A 19,296-nucleotide genomic window follows, 5' to 3' on the forward strand; every position below is an offset into this window, starting at 1 on the left:
CTTTTGCAATTTATCCTATTCTGACTTTTATACTAAAGTGCTATTAAAATATATTAGAAAAGGTTAAGCCAGATACATAAGGATGGGAAAAAACCCTAAATGTTTTTCTCTGATTGAAATTAATTATTTTGATATGACTGAAATAAAATTAGGAAGTAAATAATACTTCCATTTTTTTTCCAAAATCTTTTTTGGGGAAAAAAAAAAAAAAAAAAAAAAGCATGTTCCAAAGGAACACTTTGATGAAACTACAGATTCTGGGAAAAAATGTTCCATTCAAGAAATGTCAGCGACCTCTGTCCTGGGGCTCATTCAGGCAATTTAATGAACACAAAAGCTAACACTTTCCCTCCCCTCGTAATCAAGAAGGACTAGAGATACATTTTTTAAAGGGAAATTAATTTTGGAAAACCCTAGAACTGTAGGATGTGTGTGGCATCAGGCCAAGTACTTGGTATTAGCTATTAATTGGAAGTCAGATTCTTACTCCTTTCTGCAGGCATGCATGCCTGAAAAGTGATAAAACCAGGGCAGTTCTATGCAGGACTGTATGCTACAGAAGTCCCCTAAAAGCATTCCTATAAATAGTCACGCCTCGGTAGCAAGAGGTGCATGTCTAACTTCCAAATCCTGGTAGAATAGAAACTTAGAGTTCATTTATCTTAGATTTTAACAGCCCCAAGCATTAACAGAAAGCCCAGGTGGCTAGAGAACATGTTTCCATGCTCCTCCGCACAAAAAAAGATGATGCTGATGAGCTATGCAATGGATGTCAGATGATCTGGGAGTGAAGCTTCAACCCCATGTGATCCGGTGGTGAGGGAAAGCCATGAATTTACTGAGTATTATTTCTTCCGCCTGGCAGTGAAGACAGGAATAAATGAGCAGTTACCGATGAGTTCTTCTCCTCTATTTTAATCCTGAGACATGCCCTGCAGCATCACACTTAAGAATTTGAAAACATTGAATCACACCATTTAATTGTGGGTACTTAAACCTTTGTTTGACTGTGGCAGAGTTTTGATTCTAAAGATACATTACAGAAAAGCAGAAAATTTAGAGTTAATCTGTACTTAAAATTATGGGGTAAATATAGTGTGAACTCCGGAAAAATCATTGCCATTTTAACAAATTATTTTTCTTCCCTGTTACCACTATTCTGTTGTAACACAACCCAGTGGAGTGGGCTTTGCATGTGTGGCTGTGTGTTGCCAAGTGATGGTTAGATGATTAGTAATTCAACATGACCTTGAATTCTATCACCCACAAACTGGTAATCACACAGCTTATGTCTATTTTGCTATTGCTTTGAGCAGGAGAAGATGGAAGGATTTGCCGCCTTCGTGAATATTTTAGCAGCAGGGCTAATCTGATTCCATATGGTATTTATTAATAGAAGTTCACTTTTTTTTTTTTTAAACAATTCAAATAATGTCTGAGAACAGCATTTGATATTAGTCACGATAGTATGAAAATATTGTGTCAATATTTTTTCCATGAAAAATATTGCTAGGAAAGATGTATTTTGCAGATGCTAGTCTTCAGGACACATTCCTACTATTCAGTCACCTGTGCTCCTGGGGTAAGGCAGTGAGAGGTACAACAAATACCCCAAACACATACCAAAGAATGTATTCATTGGGAATGAGAAGAAGAGAATGTTCTTCACTAGGAAAATGCAGAGTACTCAATCCTATTTTTAATGACCGTCTTTCATTTCAGGATGAGATTCTCAAAGGCCTGGTTTCCTCAAGCCTTTTGAAGATCCTAAATTCAGTGAGGTAGCTGAGGGTAAATAGGGGGATGTAGAACTTCTCCAATCCTCATTTTGGCATTGGACAATGTCAAAACAGTATGCACATTTCTTATTATCAGGCCTTGACCATTCAAGAAGTGAATCTACCCATGTGCCTCTGTAACATTCAGCAGTTTTCTGGCAGCCTGGTCACGATTAGGAAGTCTCACTGTTCTCTATGGAAATCATCTTTTTCAGGCAGCAGGAGCAGCAGAGGAAGCATTAGACTGATGCTGAGTATGATTAAAGGCAAATTTTGACAAGTATCAGCTGTGTCCAGCACCATTCCAGGAAGCGTTGGGGGCAGTACTTTCCTGTAATTCCATACTATTACTTAGGCTCTGGCTAACCACATTTCGCATAGCTCCCTCCTGCAGTTGCTCAGTGCTCTGGTCTGTCTCCATCATGCACAGTCACTGCCACAGATGCTGGCAATGTGACTGTAGCATGGGGGAAAACGTGTAGCCCTGTCCAGACAGATACAGCTGCATAGCCTTAATATCCTCCCTACTGGGGTTTGGGAATTAGCATAACCTCTGTGGTCCTCTATAGCTCCAATGCACCAAGGGCATTTCTCAAAAATCCTGTTCTCTGATTTTGCCTTCCATCACCGTTCAATACTCTAATTGATAGATTGTAACTTTGAGGTGAAGCACAACGTGCTTAGAATGGGAAATCCCTGATAAAACCTGTAAACATCACATCACGAAATGATAGCTTAGGCTCTGAAGAATCAGTCACCAATCCACCATTCTTTGGGTCTCTGTGTCTTTACCTGTCCTTCTGCCTCACACCAATGGACAAGATAAAATACATCATGAAAGAGGCAGTGTGAAAAAACAGTGTCCTGCTTACACCCCACCAACAAAGCTTTAAAGGTATTTCCTTTCCAAGTTTGTTGTGAGCATGCTGCCCTGGAGTGCGTTCCATGCACACTCAGGGAAAAACGTTGCTCTGGAGTGGTAGTAAGTGGCTCTTCCAGCAGTGTGAATCGATCTGCTAGCCAAACAGGAAAAGCCCGAAGTATCAACCTAGCCCTCATCACACTGCATTTTGCAATATGGTGACTGAATTGTGAAACAGCTAACTACTTTGTCTTCTTTTTTTCTTAGACAAAGGTGAGTGGGAAAAGGAAGATGATTATTTTCCAGCTTCCAAACCCCCAAAATGCATTTGCCTAATGTTGTCCAGCAGCCTTATCCTCAACAAAACTTTGTGGATGTGAAACACTCGGGCATAGTGAATTCAGACGAGATGAACACAGTAAAATGCATTTCCATCTCTGGTTACCCAGGATATTTTGTGACAGATTCCCCTACTATTTTGTCCAGTTCAAAGCACGCACCTCAGGCATTGCTATTCCGCAGTCTTTTTCTTATAAGCATTCATCTCAGTGTGCCTTGCAGTGCTATTTGCACTGTACCATTATCTCCTACCCTAAAAGATGCAGCTACGAAACAGGAATCTGTGCGCCAACTCTATCACTCCACTGTTTAAAATCCTGACACTCAGTCTCCTGTTTGAGGGGATCAATACATGATCCAGCCCAGCTGGATAGAAATTAATTGACGTGACATTTTACAATTAATTCAGAACACTGGGCTAATGCTATGAGGGGTTTTAATTATGCAGATGAAATCATCTACTGCATGAATTCCCTTAGTCGCAGCTTGCTGGAAGCTGCAAGAGTACAGCAGAGGGAAGTATAACTCAGTATTTGCCTTGTCTTCACCCTCTTTTCTCAAGCATTGCAGAGTTAGTGGACATTGTCATAAACAAAATGCTTGGCCAGGTGGATCTTCAGTCTGATTAGCTGTTATATATTTGTAACTGTTTTTAACTTAAATATACTAACGCACTTTTATTTTTATATGTTAGCAGATACAGTAAAAGAATTTGATTATATTCGAGGTGATCTGGAAGTATGGATAAGAAAGAAAAATTATCTGTGGCTATATATCCAGCTATTAAAATATTCAAGATGCTTGTTCCTTCTTTGTTAATGCAAATGCAAGAACCATAAAGCATATGGTAAGGGATGCTCCATCACTTTTAAAGCACACTTTTTCTAATGTAGAAATGAATTATGCTGCATTCCATAATTCAGGGATTAGATTTTTGAACATAATTAAGCACGTACTGTCTGGTCTTTCAGACACAGGTACATGTGTTCAGTTTGTCTACTTCAGAAATAAAATCAAGTAGGAAGCTACCAAAAATATTTTGTGCAAGCTTTTAAATGAAAGGGTCTGCTGAGAATTTGCATAATATTTTACTTGTGAAATGTAAAACCTGTCATAAATCATAATTCAATTTATAAGACAATTAAATGCATGTGTTTCTGTTCTCTTTTACGGTTCTTGGAAATTGTTATCTTGTGTAGCTGGAGAAAAAGAGGCTAAAGAAAGCAGAGAAGGAGCACATTAGAATAGAGGGCAAATATCAGCCAGCCACTTCCTTCGCATATTTGGTTTTTTCCAGCTGTCCTGTGCTCAACTGAAATAGCACAGCATGCTTCAGATTCCTCATAATTTCTTATTTTCCTTAGGACACAAATTGCCTTCTACGTCTCATGAGACACAGACGGTTTTGTTGCAATTAACTGTGAGAGATTTTCTGCCATTTTAGTCTTTTTGCAGCTTATGATCTTCAGTAAATCTCCCTGATGAGATAAAGCAAACTCTGTAAAGAGAATAGAATGTTGTTTATAAAACTTACCAAAATACTCATCATAAATTCTCATTTCAAACAAGGCAAAGGCCCCCACTCAGTTGGCAGCACTATTTTTCCAATATACCATGTTCTTAAAGTATACTTTTCAAACTGCATTGACATAAATGTAAACGTTTTCTGGTCCTACTGTTAGTTTTATTGTATGTCAGAATGTATCAATCTTTTGTGGATTATAGACAGATCAGTTCTATAAATATTGTAAAACTAGAAATCATGAACCAAGAAATGGAATGCTTTTGTCAAGATGTGTGGATGTTACATTATTTGAATGCTTATATTTTACTGCATTCATAGACTTTGTAATAGAGCAGGTGGGGCAGCAGGGATCTGGGAAACTGGCAGTTTGGTCCCACCCTGAGCAATGAGTGAAAAAAAGGCCCTTTTCCCATGCAAAAGACCAGCTCTTGTTTTACTGTTAATTTTTATTAAACTGACTGATATTTTACTCCAGCTAGTTATATAGGACTAGTGAGTTGGGGGGGATGCCACACAGTGGCAAAATTCTTAAAGAAAGCCTTCACCTTGCTGGAGCTAATAGTGATGTGCATGTTTGTTTCTGCAGAATTTAGCTCAGGCCCTTATTTCTGAAAGTGGAAAGGGATAAGATGTTCAGGACTATCTACTAACTTGGAACTCCATTTCTATGTCTCCAACCCAACAGGTCTCACTCACTTCATGCTTTAAATCATAATATCCTGATTAAAAAATACCAGAAACACATCCCTTCAAATGAATAAGCTTTTATTTTATTTCAAAGTGAGAAACATGGCATTTGGGGAAAAAAGGCTTGATGCATGTACTTCTGATCTTTGTGTCAGTTTGCTGATTCAGGCCCCAGTGCTGTTTCTGGGATCTATCTTTTTGTTCCTGTCTTGGTAAGTAGACCAGTATTGTTTACAGCTTTTTGGTTTTTACCCGGTTGCTTCACAGAATGGTTTCAGGGATATAATTACGTATGCACTGTGGAAACTATATTCCCATATGCTATGTGGTCAGGTTTGCCTGAGGTAACCACCAACAGCCTCTATCAGCTTAATGATGTCTATTGTTCGCAGTGCTTCTCCCAGTGAGTGATGTTAATATCAGGAAATAAAATAAAATCTGCTTAGTAAATATTGTAAAGAAAACAAGTTATGTGTTAATGTGTGTGCACCAGCTATTCCTCTCTTAGGCCTGATAATCAAGTTTCATTGTTTAAATTTCAGTTGTTAATACATGGTTAAATTTATACAAACTTAGAAGAAGCTTGAAATGTTAGAGCTGAAGTTGACATAAAAGATGCCCATGTGTTTGGTTCCTAGTCCATACTTTTACTAGCACAGGAATACTTGTCTGATCTCGGTTACATTTCTGCCACAGACATTTCACCTTTAGGAGTGTTTCTCTAATGCTCAATGTCATTTCCCCTAAAGGAAAACCACTGCAGAATATAACAGCAATAACTGTAGAGAACATCATAGAAATTACATTTCTATACCTCCAGGACTGAATAGACATTAATATAACTTCCACATTCTTATCCAGGTATTTTATTGCATTTTATAGGAAGAATACAATTTTCTCTTAAATTATATGGGATAGTTTAAAGAACAAGGTTGTAATTTCCTTAACAAATGCTTTTAAGACCTCCCTATGATAGTTCATGTTTTAAATTTCATCATTTTCTCTATAGCTTATTTAGGCAAGTGTGGTCATCCATACGTGACAAAACAAATTAAAAAGGGCATGTAATGTTCCAGTTCCGTGTACTTGGGTGGATGGGGTTGCTTAATATACATATATCATACTCGTTGCAAACTATCCAAGACGTTTGGATGAATTGGGTGCAGTATATTACCTCAATTACAATGGAAACACAGATCAAAGAATGTAGCTGGGAGGTCTTATTAAAGTATGAGACTTCATTAAAATGTCCCTGGTTTTGATTATACTGGATTAAAATGTCTGAAACTTCACTTAGCTCCTTCATGTCCCCAGAAAAGAAAATTCTATTGGGGAACTGTAGGTTCAAGGTTTCAGACCTTGTTTTTCAATTCTGCTGAAGTGGAATTTTCATAAATTGGTAAGAAAAGCCAAAGACCTTTTTTATCCATTTTTGACACTGAACATATATTCTCCTTTGCTTCAATTTATTACCTTTTTCTTTTGTAATTTTTTGCTTCTGGACTTTACTCATTCACATGCAGTAAACCATCTCAGAAAGACTTCAGTTTTTCAAAGGAAATGGTAAAAAAACCGCTTTCCTCTATTTAAAAGAAATAACAATCTTTTAGAAATTATTAGTTCATGGCATGGGATGAAAACACATAAAAAGGTACAAGTCCAGGTTTTCCAATTTGCAGGCCAGTGCCGAACTTTCAAAGGAAAGGCGTTAATGAAAAGCAGTTACAGTACGCTGCATTGCTCAGCTGATCTATTACTAATGTTAGTGCCAAGGTACAGAATATACATGTACACTGAGCACTACTATCAGTGATAATAGCCCTCTAATGGAAACAATCATGTAAAGACACCTAACAGACATTCTCTGGTACATAATAACAAGATCGAGATAAAAATAACTTTTCTTAATTCATTTACTTTCCTGTTGCTACACACCGTGTCAACACTTGTTTATAATTATATTAATACGGTAAGTGAAGCACCCCCTGTTGTGCCACATGAACAGTAAAAATTTTGTATATTGCTATCTTGCACATGTATTAGATTTTGCGCTTGGTATTAATGTAGCGCTGTTTAATCTCTCAGCAAGTGCAAAGGTAGAGTCCAGCACTGTCCCTGCCTTTGTTTTTAGGAACACTATTCCATATGAATTAGGCTTTCAAGGTACACAGCTTGGCATGAACTTGGAGAAACACGAATTCAGTAACTAGACTGATTTCATGCTTTAGTGTATATGTGTTCTTTGTATTACAGTGAAAGTAAAACACGGAGCATGCGTTTCCACCATTACTAGAACATAATTTTAAGAGCAGTGATGGTTTCTCTCTTCAGTTACCAGTGTTACAGATCTCACCACAGACATGGAAAGGCTCAGAATGAGATAGCAAGGAAGTAGTTTATTACAGATAAACAGGGAATAGTTCCATTCATTTATGGATTGTTTCAAGGATTCTCAAAGACCCTGCTAATACTGCCTATTAAGATAGAGAAGATGGGGAGGAGAGAAAATCAATCTCATTTCTCAATCTATTTAAGTGAACAAAGAACTGCGTGTGAAACTGAACAGAGCGAGTCAACAAAGCTCACACCAAACACAAAAGAAAAGAAGCTTTATTTTGCATAATTATGTCTGAATCACAGTAGATTTGACAGAACGTGTTCCATTCTAAGCCCTAAGGTCTTATTTAGGCGGAGCACAATATCAAATGTACTGGCTGTAATGTGCTCTTTCTGGACTAATCTAACATCTCATGGGATATTACGCAAGAGGACAGCACACACAGTTGAATGTTTCACAGGTTTATATTCAGTCGTTGTATGGCTTATTCCATATGTCTATCAAAAGCTATGATAGCACACTGTCAGATCTCTCTGGGTTTTTTTCTTCCGGGGTAGCTTCCTTATCTCTAAAATAGAAATGAAATCATAAATATCAATGCTTTTCTGGTAAGACAGAGATAAGGTTTAACCCGTGAAGATGTGTAAATGCCTTCAGAGGACACTTCAGAAGTGCCTAATGCTATAAATTATGGTTTTATAAGGTATTTTACTAACATTATAGTATTAGGGGTTTGGCCCTTTATGCATGTATGTAACTTGACATAATAGAAGCTCACGGAAAAAGCTTTCATGAGCAGTATTACCTATGCAATTTGAACACCAGACTTTATAGAAACCTAAAGGAATTGAGCTATGACCTATGTTTCCTACAGCAGGGTAAGCTACTCTGAATGTTGCTTTCCTCATTAAAGGTAAGAATCTAGAAATACTGTGACAAGGTTCTCTCAAATCACAACAACGTTTTATCTGAATGGAAATAAGCTGTATTTACAAAATTGCTGATATTAGCACAGTCTTCTAGTATTAGCAGGGTAAATGCCTTAAGATAAGAATTAAGATTACCTGCTGAGCATCCAAAACTCCACAGCATCAGGAGGCACTAAAGCAGTAAGATGCTTAGAAAAACAGCTCAACATCTGATAGGCAAAAGCACAATAAATCAAAGATAAAGTAAACTTTCTAGATAAGCAGGGGCATTTTAATGCTACTCTGATTAAACTCATCTACAGCAAACGAGTAAACACAGCCTCCATGCTTTCTCCATCTTTCTGCCAATTTACACCTTAATGGCTAAACTGTTTCAGGTTACTTATTCAGCAAAGCAAGGGATTGATTTGCAACTTTTCATTTTGAGTGCTGCCATTAACTTCTGCAGGGCTGTTCAGGGCAACTGAGCACAGCCATGGGGAGGTGTTTAAAGATTAACAGGCCTTTGCAGCATTCCAGGGGTGTGAAAAAGCCATCAAAAAAAATTTGTTTTCACTATTACATACATAGTACACGTGACTGCTGCAGTTATTGCACTGGTGGTTTTTCACAAATCTTGCAGTTTGATGATTCTATTATACTAGGGTTTTTTTCCCCTTAAAGACTTGAGTTATGAGAAAAATCTCAGATTTCATTCAAAGTGTATTTTTTAGTCCTTGTGTTTGTAATGGAAAGCCTTCAAATGTGAGCTGAGTGAGTTACACAGGATCAGTTGTTCAGTTGCACTGCTTAGCTTGAATGTGAGCGTAGTGTGAGGTAAACCACGGTTTTTAGAGGGATACAACTCTTGTACTCCATCCGGAGGAGCGCAGAATGACCTGTCTCTGAATTCCTGGATATTTTTTTAAAGAATGCCAAGAGTTATTACATTTGCCTTTGTAATTCCAGGAAATTAGTATTATTAACAAAGGACTAAGATGTTTCCGTATAGCACTATCCACTCGAATCACCAAGTCCTCCATCTTACAGTCATACACTTAGCGTGTTTATAACGTGAAGATGACACCGTGGCTCCTCTTGTCCCCCAAAAGCTCTAGGGCTCACTTCACGCTTGACCGAGCTGAATGCCAGCCCCGCGCCAGTTGTGTGTGTTGATCCCGGGCAACCACAGGAACAGCACTCCTGAAGCCCGAGCAGAAGCAGTGCTGAAGAGGTATGGAATCATGGGGCTCCATCCCACTTCCACCTCCCAGAGGACATCCATCATCATCTGGTGATGACAGGGATAGCGCTAATGCTGTTTAATGGTTCCTCTCCTGCACCCTCTCAGCAGGGCCCTCAGTTTTGGTAGTGGCAGCTGGCCCTCCAACCCCCCCCCCCCTCAGTTTTGGGTGGCGGCAGGCTGCACCCGAATCCCCCCCCCTCAGTTTTGGGTGGCGGCAGGCAGCGCACCAACGGCCACCCCGCGCCCCTCTCGCCCGCGCACGGGCCTCCACCAGAGACCTCTCCCTCAGGGGAGTTCGCGCCCTGTGAGGAGCCGTGCGCACTAGGAGCCGCCGGTTCGAGCCCCGAGGGCGGCTGCTGGTTTGGGAGCGGGGCGAAGGGCACGTTCGCCCCGCTACTTGCGGGGCGAGACGCGGGGGGGGTCCCGCCCGGGCGCCGGCGGACGCGGGCCCAGCGCACATGTGCGGCTGCCCGGCACATGCTCACTGTGCGCGGCGCATGAGCAGACGCGGCGCGGGGGCCATCGGACATCTTGGGCCGCCCCGCACGGAGCGGGGAGCGCCGCCGCCGGGCCCCGGGGCGGGAGCAGCCCGCCGCCTCTGCGCCTCCCGGCCCGCCCGCCCTGGCGCCGGCTTGCCTTCCCCTCCCCCGCCTCCCCCGGGCTGCTTAGAGCATCCCTCCTCCCCTCTTGCATTTGTCTTAATTCTTCTCAGAGACAAGATGGCAACGCCGGCGGCGGTAAACCCTCCCGGTGAGTAGCTGCTGCTGCCGTCACCCCCTGCGCTGCAGGGAGTCCGTCTCGCCCCATGTGGCCCCGCCGCACAACACGCCCCCCCGTCCCCCGCCCCCCCGCCCCGCCGCCGTAGGCACACACCCGCCCCTGGGGACGGTGCGGTCCCCGCAGCCGTCAGGGCGGGCAGCCCCGCCGCTCTCCCCTGCGCTCCCGGGCTCGTCCCGCGGGTCGGCGGGGGCCGCTGGCTGCGGGCCGGAGGGGGCGCGACGCCGGCGGCGGGGAGAGCCGGGCCGCCCCGGGCGAGGAGCCGCCCTGGGACCGCGTGGAGCCAGAGAGCTGGGAGCCCTCGGCGGGTTTCTCAGGCTGCAGGAGTCCGGCTGCCTCCTCTCGCTCCGGGGTGTTGCCGTTGGGTGTAGGCGCCGCAGAAATGAACAGTTCTGCATAAGCATACGCGGTCATATGGCAGGAAAAAGAGAGGACGTGTTCCCCGGCCGAAGCCGGGCGGGAAGGGTGGCAGTGGGGCAGCGGGTTTCGGCTGCACCATGCAGACCCGTGCCTGCCCTGGGAAGTGGTAGGAATATTTGCTTTTCCTGCCTGTGCGTTGGCCAGGTTTGTTGTCGGGAAGCAAAACCGGCTTGTGAAGCGTTGCTTGGAACCAAAACGGGGTGTCAAAAGTGACCGAGGGCACCTCAGCGTGTGCAGGGTCTTTGCCATGGGTTTATTTTCTTGCCAAAGGATGCAGCAAATACTTTCTGTTAACACTACGTTTATTAAGAGAAGAAACTTTCTAAAATTTTCTCTTTGAATTTTTCGTGAGGGAAGAGATTCCCTGACATTGTGTTACGTGTCTGTGAGATGCAACGTCTATTTTGTTGATCGTGTGATGGAGTAAAATGGCTTTGGATGAAATGCCATAGTACATACTTTGGATATGTACTTGGATCAACTTAGTGTTGGATCAACAAGTATCTGACACTAAAATAAGGGGGACAACGGATCTTGCACTGGGCTTAATGCTAACGAAGAATATTTTTATCGGAGGTGGATTCCGGTTTTACTTGTTTTAACATGTGATCACATTTTGTCGTTTTCTGTAGAGTCGGGTTCAGTTCTGAAAATTAAGGACTTGCTCGAGTAAACGCCAACTAATGTTTAAAGATTGTTCTTTAGTTTAAATCCTGATGTAGTTGGTTGTGTAGTTGTCACACTGAAAGTAAATATTATGATATAAACAATTAATTTGGTTCTGTAAGTGTCAATAAAGTAAGCAGAAACAGATCTTTGCCAATCAGGTTAAGTTTTAATATCGGAATTCTATATAGTAAATTAAAATCAATATGTAATAGAATGTTATTAAACGAATATTTAGCTTCCAGGTTACTATGTTGCACATGGTAACAGAGTTTCATTGCGTGCAATCAGTGAGCCAGCTGTTTTGCAGACAAAGTAGGATACCAACGGCCTTCTTTGACTTAGGTTTGGTTTGCCATTCTCCTATCTGCTCCTCCAAGGAGCACTGAAGGGACAGCCCTGACCACTTAAGAGGTCTAGGCTGAAACTGCTGAATTATAGTAGAGCCTGGTGGCCCTTTTGCACCAACCATTTCTGCTTTCTGTTTTTACCTGCCTGCAGCTGAAGCCACAAAAAGATGTGGTTGCAGGGTGTATGGTATGCACGCACTGCAGAGCAGCCTCAGAGTGGAGCTTCACAGTTGTTCTCCCGTGACCACTTTGTGAATTTAGAGAGCGTAATGGGATTATTGAAGAAAGATAAAAAAATATGAGGGAAACAAGAGCCAAATGTGTTTGCTGTATGCATCTCTGCAATAATCTAACACAGTTGAAGCTGACTTGCAGTTTGGTCCTCAAACTCTCTTGAGCACAGATTGCCAGTTCACTGGAAAGATGAGGAAACATGTTGGTTTCCTGAAGTGAACCAGTACGTACTTCTTCAAGGCTGAGGTTACAGAGCATTATTTCACTCCTTGTCTAGGCAGTTGGAATAGATCTGAACTGAAAGACACACTCACTGGCTGTTAATGGTCCTCCCACGTTTTCTGTGTGTGAGCGTTGCTGTCAGACAAACGTAGCGATGCATGGACGAAGTCAAGATGAGGGGTTTTTAAGCTGTAAACAGGTGAGGAGAGGAGACCTTCGATCTGTAGCGTAGTGCTGTGTTTGCTCTACCACAGACAGCGGAAGATAGAGCTCCATGAAATACCTTGATTTATGCTGTGTTTTTTTAAAGTCATAATCTGTTGCTTTTGTTATTTTTTTGGATTAACTACAAAGCATTGCAGAGAAACAATCAAAAGCTGTAGCGAGAGGATTTTAATACTGCTATTTTCTCTTGGGGCCAGATCCTCAGCTGGAGTAATGTGAAAGTAGCCCTATTAGTATTGGTGAAGCTGTGCCGCCTTACGCCAGTTGACTTTCTGATCTGCAATGTTAGGGGAGCACAATAGAGAGATTAACTTGTTAAGCATCTTTAATGATGATTAGAAATTACAATATGATTAAATTTTTATTAAGCAATTGTCTGGGGTTCTAATAACAGTTGATAATTTAGGCAGGACATTAACTTGCAGCTACCACAATACAAATACATGTGATTTTAGTCATATTCTAGATAGTGGAATGGGGATTAGTGGAGACAGAAGAGCTGGGTGTTCTGTAATTCTGGATGTGAAAGTCTTTCAGTGTGGGATCTCCTGGTACAGAACCATGCACTGCACTGCAGCAGCATCTTCTCTCGCGCGTTAGAAGCAGATTTATCCATTTTCCCACTGATCTTTTTTAATGGAGAGTTTGAGTTACGAAAGTTGGTGGAAGCGGGAGTGGTTTGCAGCCTGTCCTGGCTAGGGCTCACGGGAATTGCAGTGTCAGGACCGAATCATGGTGAGGGTAAGGCCATCCCTGTGGGCTTCCTGGGCTGTGTTAGATCTAAACTGATAGTTCTTTTTGGTGAAGGTGTTTGTCCATAGCTGCAACTAGACATCGCACTGACAAAACTGGGGGGCTCTGTGAGATAGTCTTCTTTCTTCCTCTCCCTGCATGCTTAGCCTTGGGAATGGGATCTGGTTAGAAGTACCTTGTTCGTTTTTGTAATCTGGATGACTAACTGAAGTGTGAAACACAATACAGGTGTGTGGGAAGCTCATCTGCATTGGCACAAAGCATCAGAGTTAATTTATTTCCTCCTGAAATAAGATTGGCATATTAAATGGAATTTAAGAACAAAAAGATTGTGGAGGTGTAACAAGCATTTCATAAATTACTGCTTGCAACAAAGTAACTTAGTGCCATGTCTGTTTTAAATGTATATATTTTTGGAATGCAAACTTGTCCATAACTGTTGCTACTTTGGGGTCAAATTTTGCTTAACTTGTGTGCAGTACGTGATGTGGTGATTCTTCTATTAGCCAAGTTGGGATGAAAATGTAAAACTCTTAATGAATTCAACATTTTCTTTTCCTGAGACATTACTTGGTCTTGGGCGATGAGTTCGGTCTGATGGGTGGTCCCAGAGCAGCAACTTTCTGCCCTGATCAGGTGGTGTGAAATGAACTGGTTGTATGCTTTGAGTTCTGCCTGGTGAGGTATCCCTAGATGGAAAGGCCACCCTGGGTGGTACCCACAGATGTATTGCCAAATGCCACAAACTCGTAAGTCAAGTCAGAAGAAATCATGAGGTTTCAGAGTTTATCTAGAGTTACACTAGAGGGTGAATCCTGTAGGATGCATTTTTTGGCTATGTTTTAAGACCTTCTGAATCCTTAGGATTGTATTCTTATATTTAATTGAAAAAAAAAATAGTAACTGGATTGTTCACATAGTCACTAAAGCTCCTTTAATGATTCTTTTTTAAGCAGAGAGCCCAAAGTCTAAAGGTATGGAGAGCAATGTGTCCCCAGAAGGGCATCTACTAGAGATCTGTTGAGACAGAGAGAGGTGGTGGGCCATGAGAGAAAGCAGTTGCTGTGGCTTAAGACATTACTATTACAACCACAGTAGTTGATGGGGGTACTTTTAACCTATGGCTAATCCAAGATATAAAAAAAATTGGGGTTGAACCTTGAAGAAAGATGATTAGATAAGCTCTCTTTACTTTCAGTTTGTAATGAGTTAACAGCAAATTTTATGTCATATCAGTGAAAACCTGTAACTCAGCCCTGCATCTGGGCCCTTGTTTTAGGCAAGTGCATTGCGTTCTGGGAGCTGGTTTGTTTGTATGTGTTTGTTTGACTTGGGAGTTAAGTGGAGATAAATCATTCTCCCGTTTCAGCTGGACATTCTGAGAACCAAATCGTCTGTTAGCCAGTCTTACGTTTGCACTCAAGTTACTAAGGTATTAAGTGCTGTGGACGAATTTTGTTGATGCTGCCCATTCCATATTCCCAAAAGGAATTGGCTTTCTGAAGTTGACAATCTGGCCGTTCTTTTCTTTAGCTTTCATACAGCTTTGAAATTGATGATTAAAAAAAATCTACTTCAGTGTTTTAGATTTCAAAATTTTCTATTCAACTCAGAGCCCAAAAGTTGTTGCGTTTTATTGCTACGGTAGTAACAGCTTTGCCCTTCATTACAATATAGACTATCCAGTAAACTCCAAAATCAATTTAACAGCATCCTGAGGAGTAAATGGAGTGTTCTAGTGATGGAGATTATAATGTGCTCTGATGTTTCTGGGATGCAAAAAAGTAGTCTTCTTTCTAAGATAATGTTAAAACAAAGGTCTCAAAAATGGAACACTCGTTAGCTAGTGGAAGGTTTAAATTGCATATCTTTTTTCTCGTATTTTTGTCTCCTTCTTACTACAGAATTGGTCCTTATTTCAGTCAAACTGTGGTATGAGGTGATAGTGCCTCTTGAATTGTTCTCTGATAATGTTTTGTCCTTCAGGACTGTGCACTGAACAGTAACTTGCATTGAAGAAATGTCATTTTTTGATATTTCTAATATATATGGCATACAAAAGATTTCATTTCAGGATCTCTCTTCTATCACAGAATATTTATTTAAAATTTGCATATGTAGCCTTTGGTTAGTTTCAGATATTTTTTCAAATCGAATAATGTTTCCCCATGCCTTTTAATAAAAATGCAAAACAAAACAGATATTGCTGATTTCTGTAATACCAGATGGTATTGCTGATTTTTCTTTTCAGTAAGAAAAATTGCTACAGAGATTAGGTAGCAAAGGAAAAAAAAAAAATAGCCTTTTCAAAACAGTCAAGGCAAAATAACATTGTTGAAGTACTGATTATTGTTATTAAGAGGACAGAAATGGGGCTGTCATTATGAAGATGTATTCGGAAATTATGCTTAAATGGCTTGTGAAGATCAGACATGTGTGTCGTTTAGGGTAATTTTGGGGGGCTTACTGCTTCATAACTGACACGTAAGAATGGAAAATACATTAATTCAGTGCTACCTGCAGAAAGTACAATATTATTAAAATTTGCAATAGAAAAGGGAAAGAGGGGTCTTGAGTTTAAGACATGGGAATTTAGATCTCAGGTCTTGTTGTAGATTTCTGGCAGATTTTCCAGTCTATCTATAGCAAAGTGTCTTTGGGTGGCCAGCAGTATTTAGAAATAGATGAATCGGCTCTGGATGAGCTGTTCTGTCTAGCCAATACTGTGGAGTGCAGAGATGCTGCCTTGGGTGCAGAAGTGTGCAAATACCAACCCAAGCTTTTCTTGACTGTAAGAGTGTGCTTAGGAAAGGTTATGTGGGAGAGAAATCTGCAAAGATAGAGATGCTCCTTCACCCATTCTGTAAGATAATTTGTGCAAAAAATTAGATTTGCTGTATGATACAGGCAAAAAATCTGAAATTTCAGAAATCTTGGGTGGGCGCTTGCTGAATAAACAACTGGTACAGTTTACTTCTTGCTAAGAGTGTTTCCTTTGTTCAGATGTAAAGCATTTCCTGTCACCCCATAGGTATCAATCATTCTGTCAAATGAGGAAAAGAAGAATTTAGTAAGGCTGCATTTGTACATTTTAGTTAGCTTCTGATTATAATCCAAGTAAGATAGACGTGCATTCTTAGCAAAGAAAAAACTTTAAAAAATTAGTAATTTATTGTCTTCCATTGTTTAAAATAAAAAAAAAAAGAAAATTAATTGATTGAATAAACCCACATGGGCCAAATACCCACTTTTTGGCTACTCCAGAAGGAACTACTTTGTCAAAAAATGTTACAGGATTTCAGCAAAATCTGGCCTTTAAAATGTATAAATTACATGGTTTGAAACTTCAGTACCAAACATAGAATGCCAGTTTTTTAACAAGAGCTGATTCAAACTTTAATTTGGATAGTAAAAATTTCAAATGGATCTTGGTTTTATTGTTTACATGGATTAATGGCCATAGGCATGCAATGGGTAATGAATTAGAAGCTGTTTTCAAGATAGATGTAATTTCCTCTTTTTGTACCCAAAGCACGCTAGTCTTCCTTGGGCAAAGCCATCTGCACAGGGAGAAAGAGAAATCCTTTGTTTTGGATACTCTACATATTGATGAATGGTTCTAAACTTTCTGCTTCCTCTCTTTTTTGTCACCTTTTATTTCTATTTTGCCTGTCTTCAGTATTTCTGTCCTACAGTTTCAATCCTCTTTCCACTGAAGTGCCTCTACCTTTCTCACAACTCCTGTAACTACCATATTTTAACTGTGGTGCTATACTGGGCTATGTATTGACTTCTCAGTTACTGTTGGTTTAAATGTAAATGAATCCTGGCATTGTACTGGTGCTACTCCCAAGTCTTTCAAGAGCTTATAAATTCAGATTCCATTCTGTAGGTAGCATCTGAAGTCCCCCTTAGAGAAAAGTGGTACTTTTTTATAAGTAGCAACGCTGCTGCCTTCCATGTAACCCAGCAGGCACTGTAAGGTATAATAAGTTGGCTCAAATTAGGAGCCTCTTATTACCTTACATCTCCCCTAGGTGTATCTATGTTGCTGCTTTGTTCAAGGACAGCTTGTAACATTAATTTCAAATGTTTAGATTTGGGCTGCTGAAGTTTTTCTCATCTAAATGTCAACTGCATGTGACAAACAGAATAATATAAAATAATTAAATTTCTTTCTCTAATCAAGCAAAAGGGGTGTTGAATTGTTTAATTACTGGCATTGCCAGCATGCAGATGGGAAGGCTTTTCAGGTAAGTTGCTAATACAAAATGCCTGAAATGGATAGTAATTAACAACTGGCTCTTCATTGGTATGTTAATTACATTGCCAGTTGTCCTGGTGCCTGTCCTTGTTTAAATGTTCAGTTACACTGAACTGAAGCGTTCACTTCCTGGCAAACACAGAATGTATCAGAACAGTTTGACTCTCAGATATATGCAAATATTTTATGGGAAGAGGCATGCTAGTAAATCACTGAGCTGCAAAGAACAAAAACACTGCATATTTCTATTCCTCAGAGGTAAAAGCAAAACCTGTTTCTGTGGACTATACAGGCCTGATTTTGAAAAATGGTCTCCTGTACTTTCCCAGTAATAATCCAGAACACAATTTCATGCAAGTAGATAGTTTTAGGGACTTGTTACTGCTGGCTCTCTCTGTTAGTAAAGGTAGGTAGACATCTGGGTGCTGTTAAATGCCCTTGCAATGCATATATTTTTAAAACTGTATTGCCTCTAATATCTGCGTGGAAAATCAAACTGAATTGGAAATGCTTTTAAAACTCAAGATAAAACTGATTATTTAGAATTCAAGGAGAATTAAAGTAACTTCTTATGAATACATGTATTGGGTTTATGTGGCAAGGTTTTGGTAGTGGGGGGGGGCTACAGGGGTGGCTTCTGTGAGAAGCTGCTAGAAGCTTCCCCTGTATCTGACAGAGCCAATGCCAGCTGGTTCCAAGATGGACCTGCCGCTGGCCAAGGCTGAGCCCATCAGCGATGATGGTAGCACCTCTGGGATAACGTATTTAAGAAGGGGGAAAAAAACATGTGCAGTTGCAGCCGGAGAGAGGAGTGAGAATATGTGAGAGAAACAACCCTGCAGACCCCCAGGTCAGTGAAGAAGGAGGGGGAGGAGGTGCTCCAGGCGCCGGAGCAGAGACTCCCCTGCAGCCTGTGGGGAAGACCATGGTGAGGCAGGCTGTCCCCCTGCAGCCCAGGGAGGTCCACGGTGGAGCAGATATCCACCTGCAGCCCATGGAGGACCCCACGCCGGAGCAGGTGGATGCCCGAAGGAGGCTGTGACCATGTGGGAAGCCCGCACTGGAGCAGGCTCATGGCAGGACCTGTGGCCCCACAGGGGACCGATGCTGCAGCAGTCTATTCCTGAAGGACTGCAGCCTATGGAAGGGACCCATGCTGGGGCAGTTCATGAAGAACTGCAGCCCATGGGAAGGACTTAGGTTGGAGAAGTTTATGGAGGACTGTCTCCTGGAGGAGGGACCCCATGCTGGAGCAGGGGAAGAGTGTGAGAAGTCCTCTGCCTGAGGAGGAAGGAGCGGCAGAGACAGCATGTGATGAACTGACCACAACCCCCATTGCCCATCCCTCTGTGCCCCTGGTGGGGAGAAGGTAGAGAAAATTGGAGTAAAGTTAAGCCCGGGAAGAAAGGAGGGGCGAGGGGAAGGTGTTTTTAAGATTTGGTTTTATTTCTCATTATCCTACTCTGATTTGATTGGTAATATATTAATTTTTCCCCAAGTTGAGTTTTGCCCATGATGGTAATTGGTGAGTGATCTCTCCCTGTCCTTATGTCGACCCACAAGCCTTTTGTTACATTTTCTCTCCCCTGTCCAGCTGAGGAGGGGAGTGATAGAGCAGATTTGGTGGGCACCTGGCATCCAGTCAGGGTCAACCCACCATAGTGGATCACGTCAGTAGTCTCAGATCTTAGTTAAATTACAC

General features: G+C 41.4%; 1 protein-coding gene across 4 annotated transcripts in view; it reads left to right on the forward strand.

Annotated features, from left to right (window-relative positions):
* The first annotated feature begins 10,189 nt into the window (after positions 1 to 10,189).
* The window catches only part of ARNT2 (aryl hydrocarbon receptor nuclear translocator 2), a 105,598-nt gene continuing 96,491 nt past the window's right edge, over positions 10,190 to 19,296 (forward strand). For 2 of the 4 annotated variants that reach the window (XM_052806976.1, XM_052806977.1), the window contains exon 1: positions 10,196 to 10,433. In XM_052806976.1, the coding sequence (XP_052662936.1) occupies positions 10,403 to 10,433 (31 nt within the window). In that variant the 5' untranslated portion in view covers positions 10,196 to 10,402. Of the gene's footprint in view, positions 10,434 to 19,296 lie in introns of all 4 variants that reach the window. The other 2 variants (XM_052806980.1, XM_052806978.1) reach the window with 2 other exon arrangements.

This window comes from Harpia harpyja, chromosome 14, assembly GCF_026419915.1.
Source record: "Harpia harpyja isolate bHarHar1 chromosome 14, bHarHar1 primary haplotype, whole genome shotgun sequence".
In the NCBI taxonomy this organism is placed as follows: domain Eukaryota; kingdom Metazoa; phylum Chordata; class Aves; order Accipitriformes; family Accipitridae; genus Harpia; species Harpia harpyja.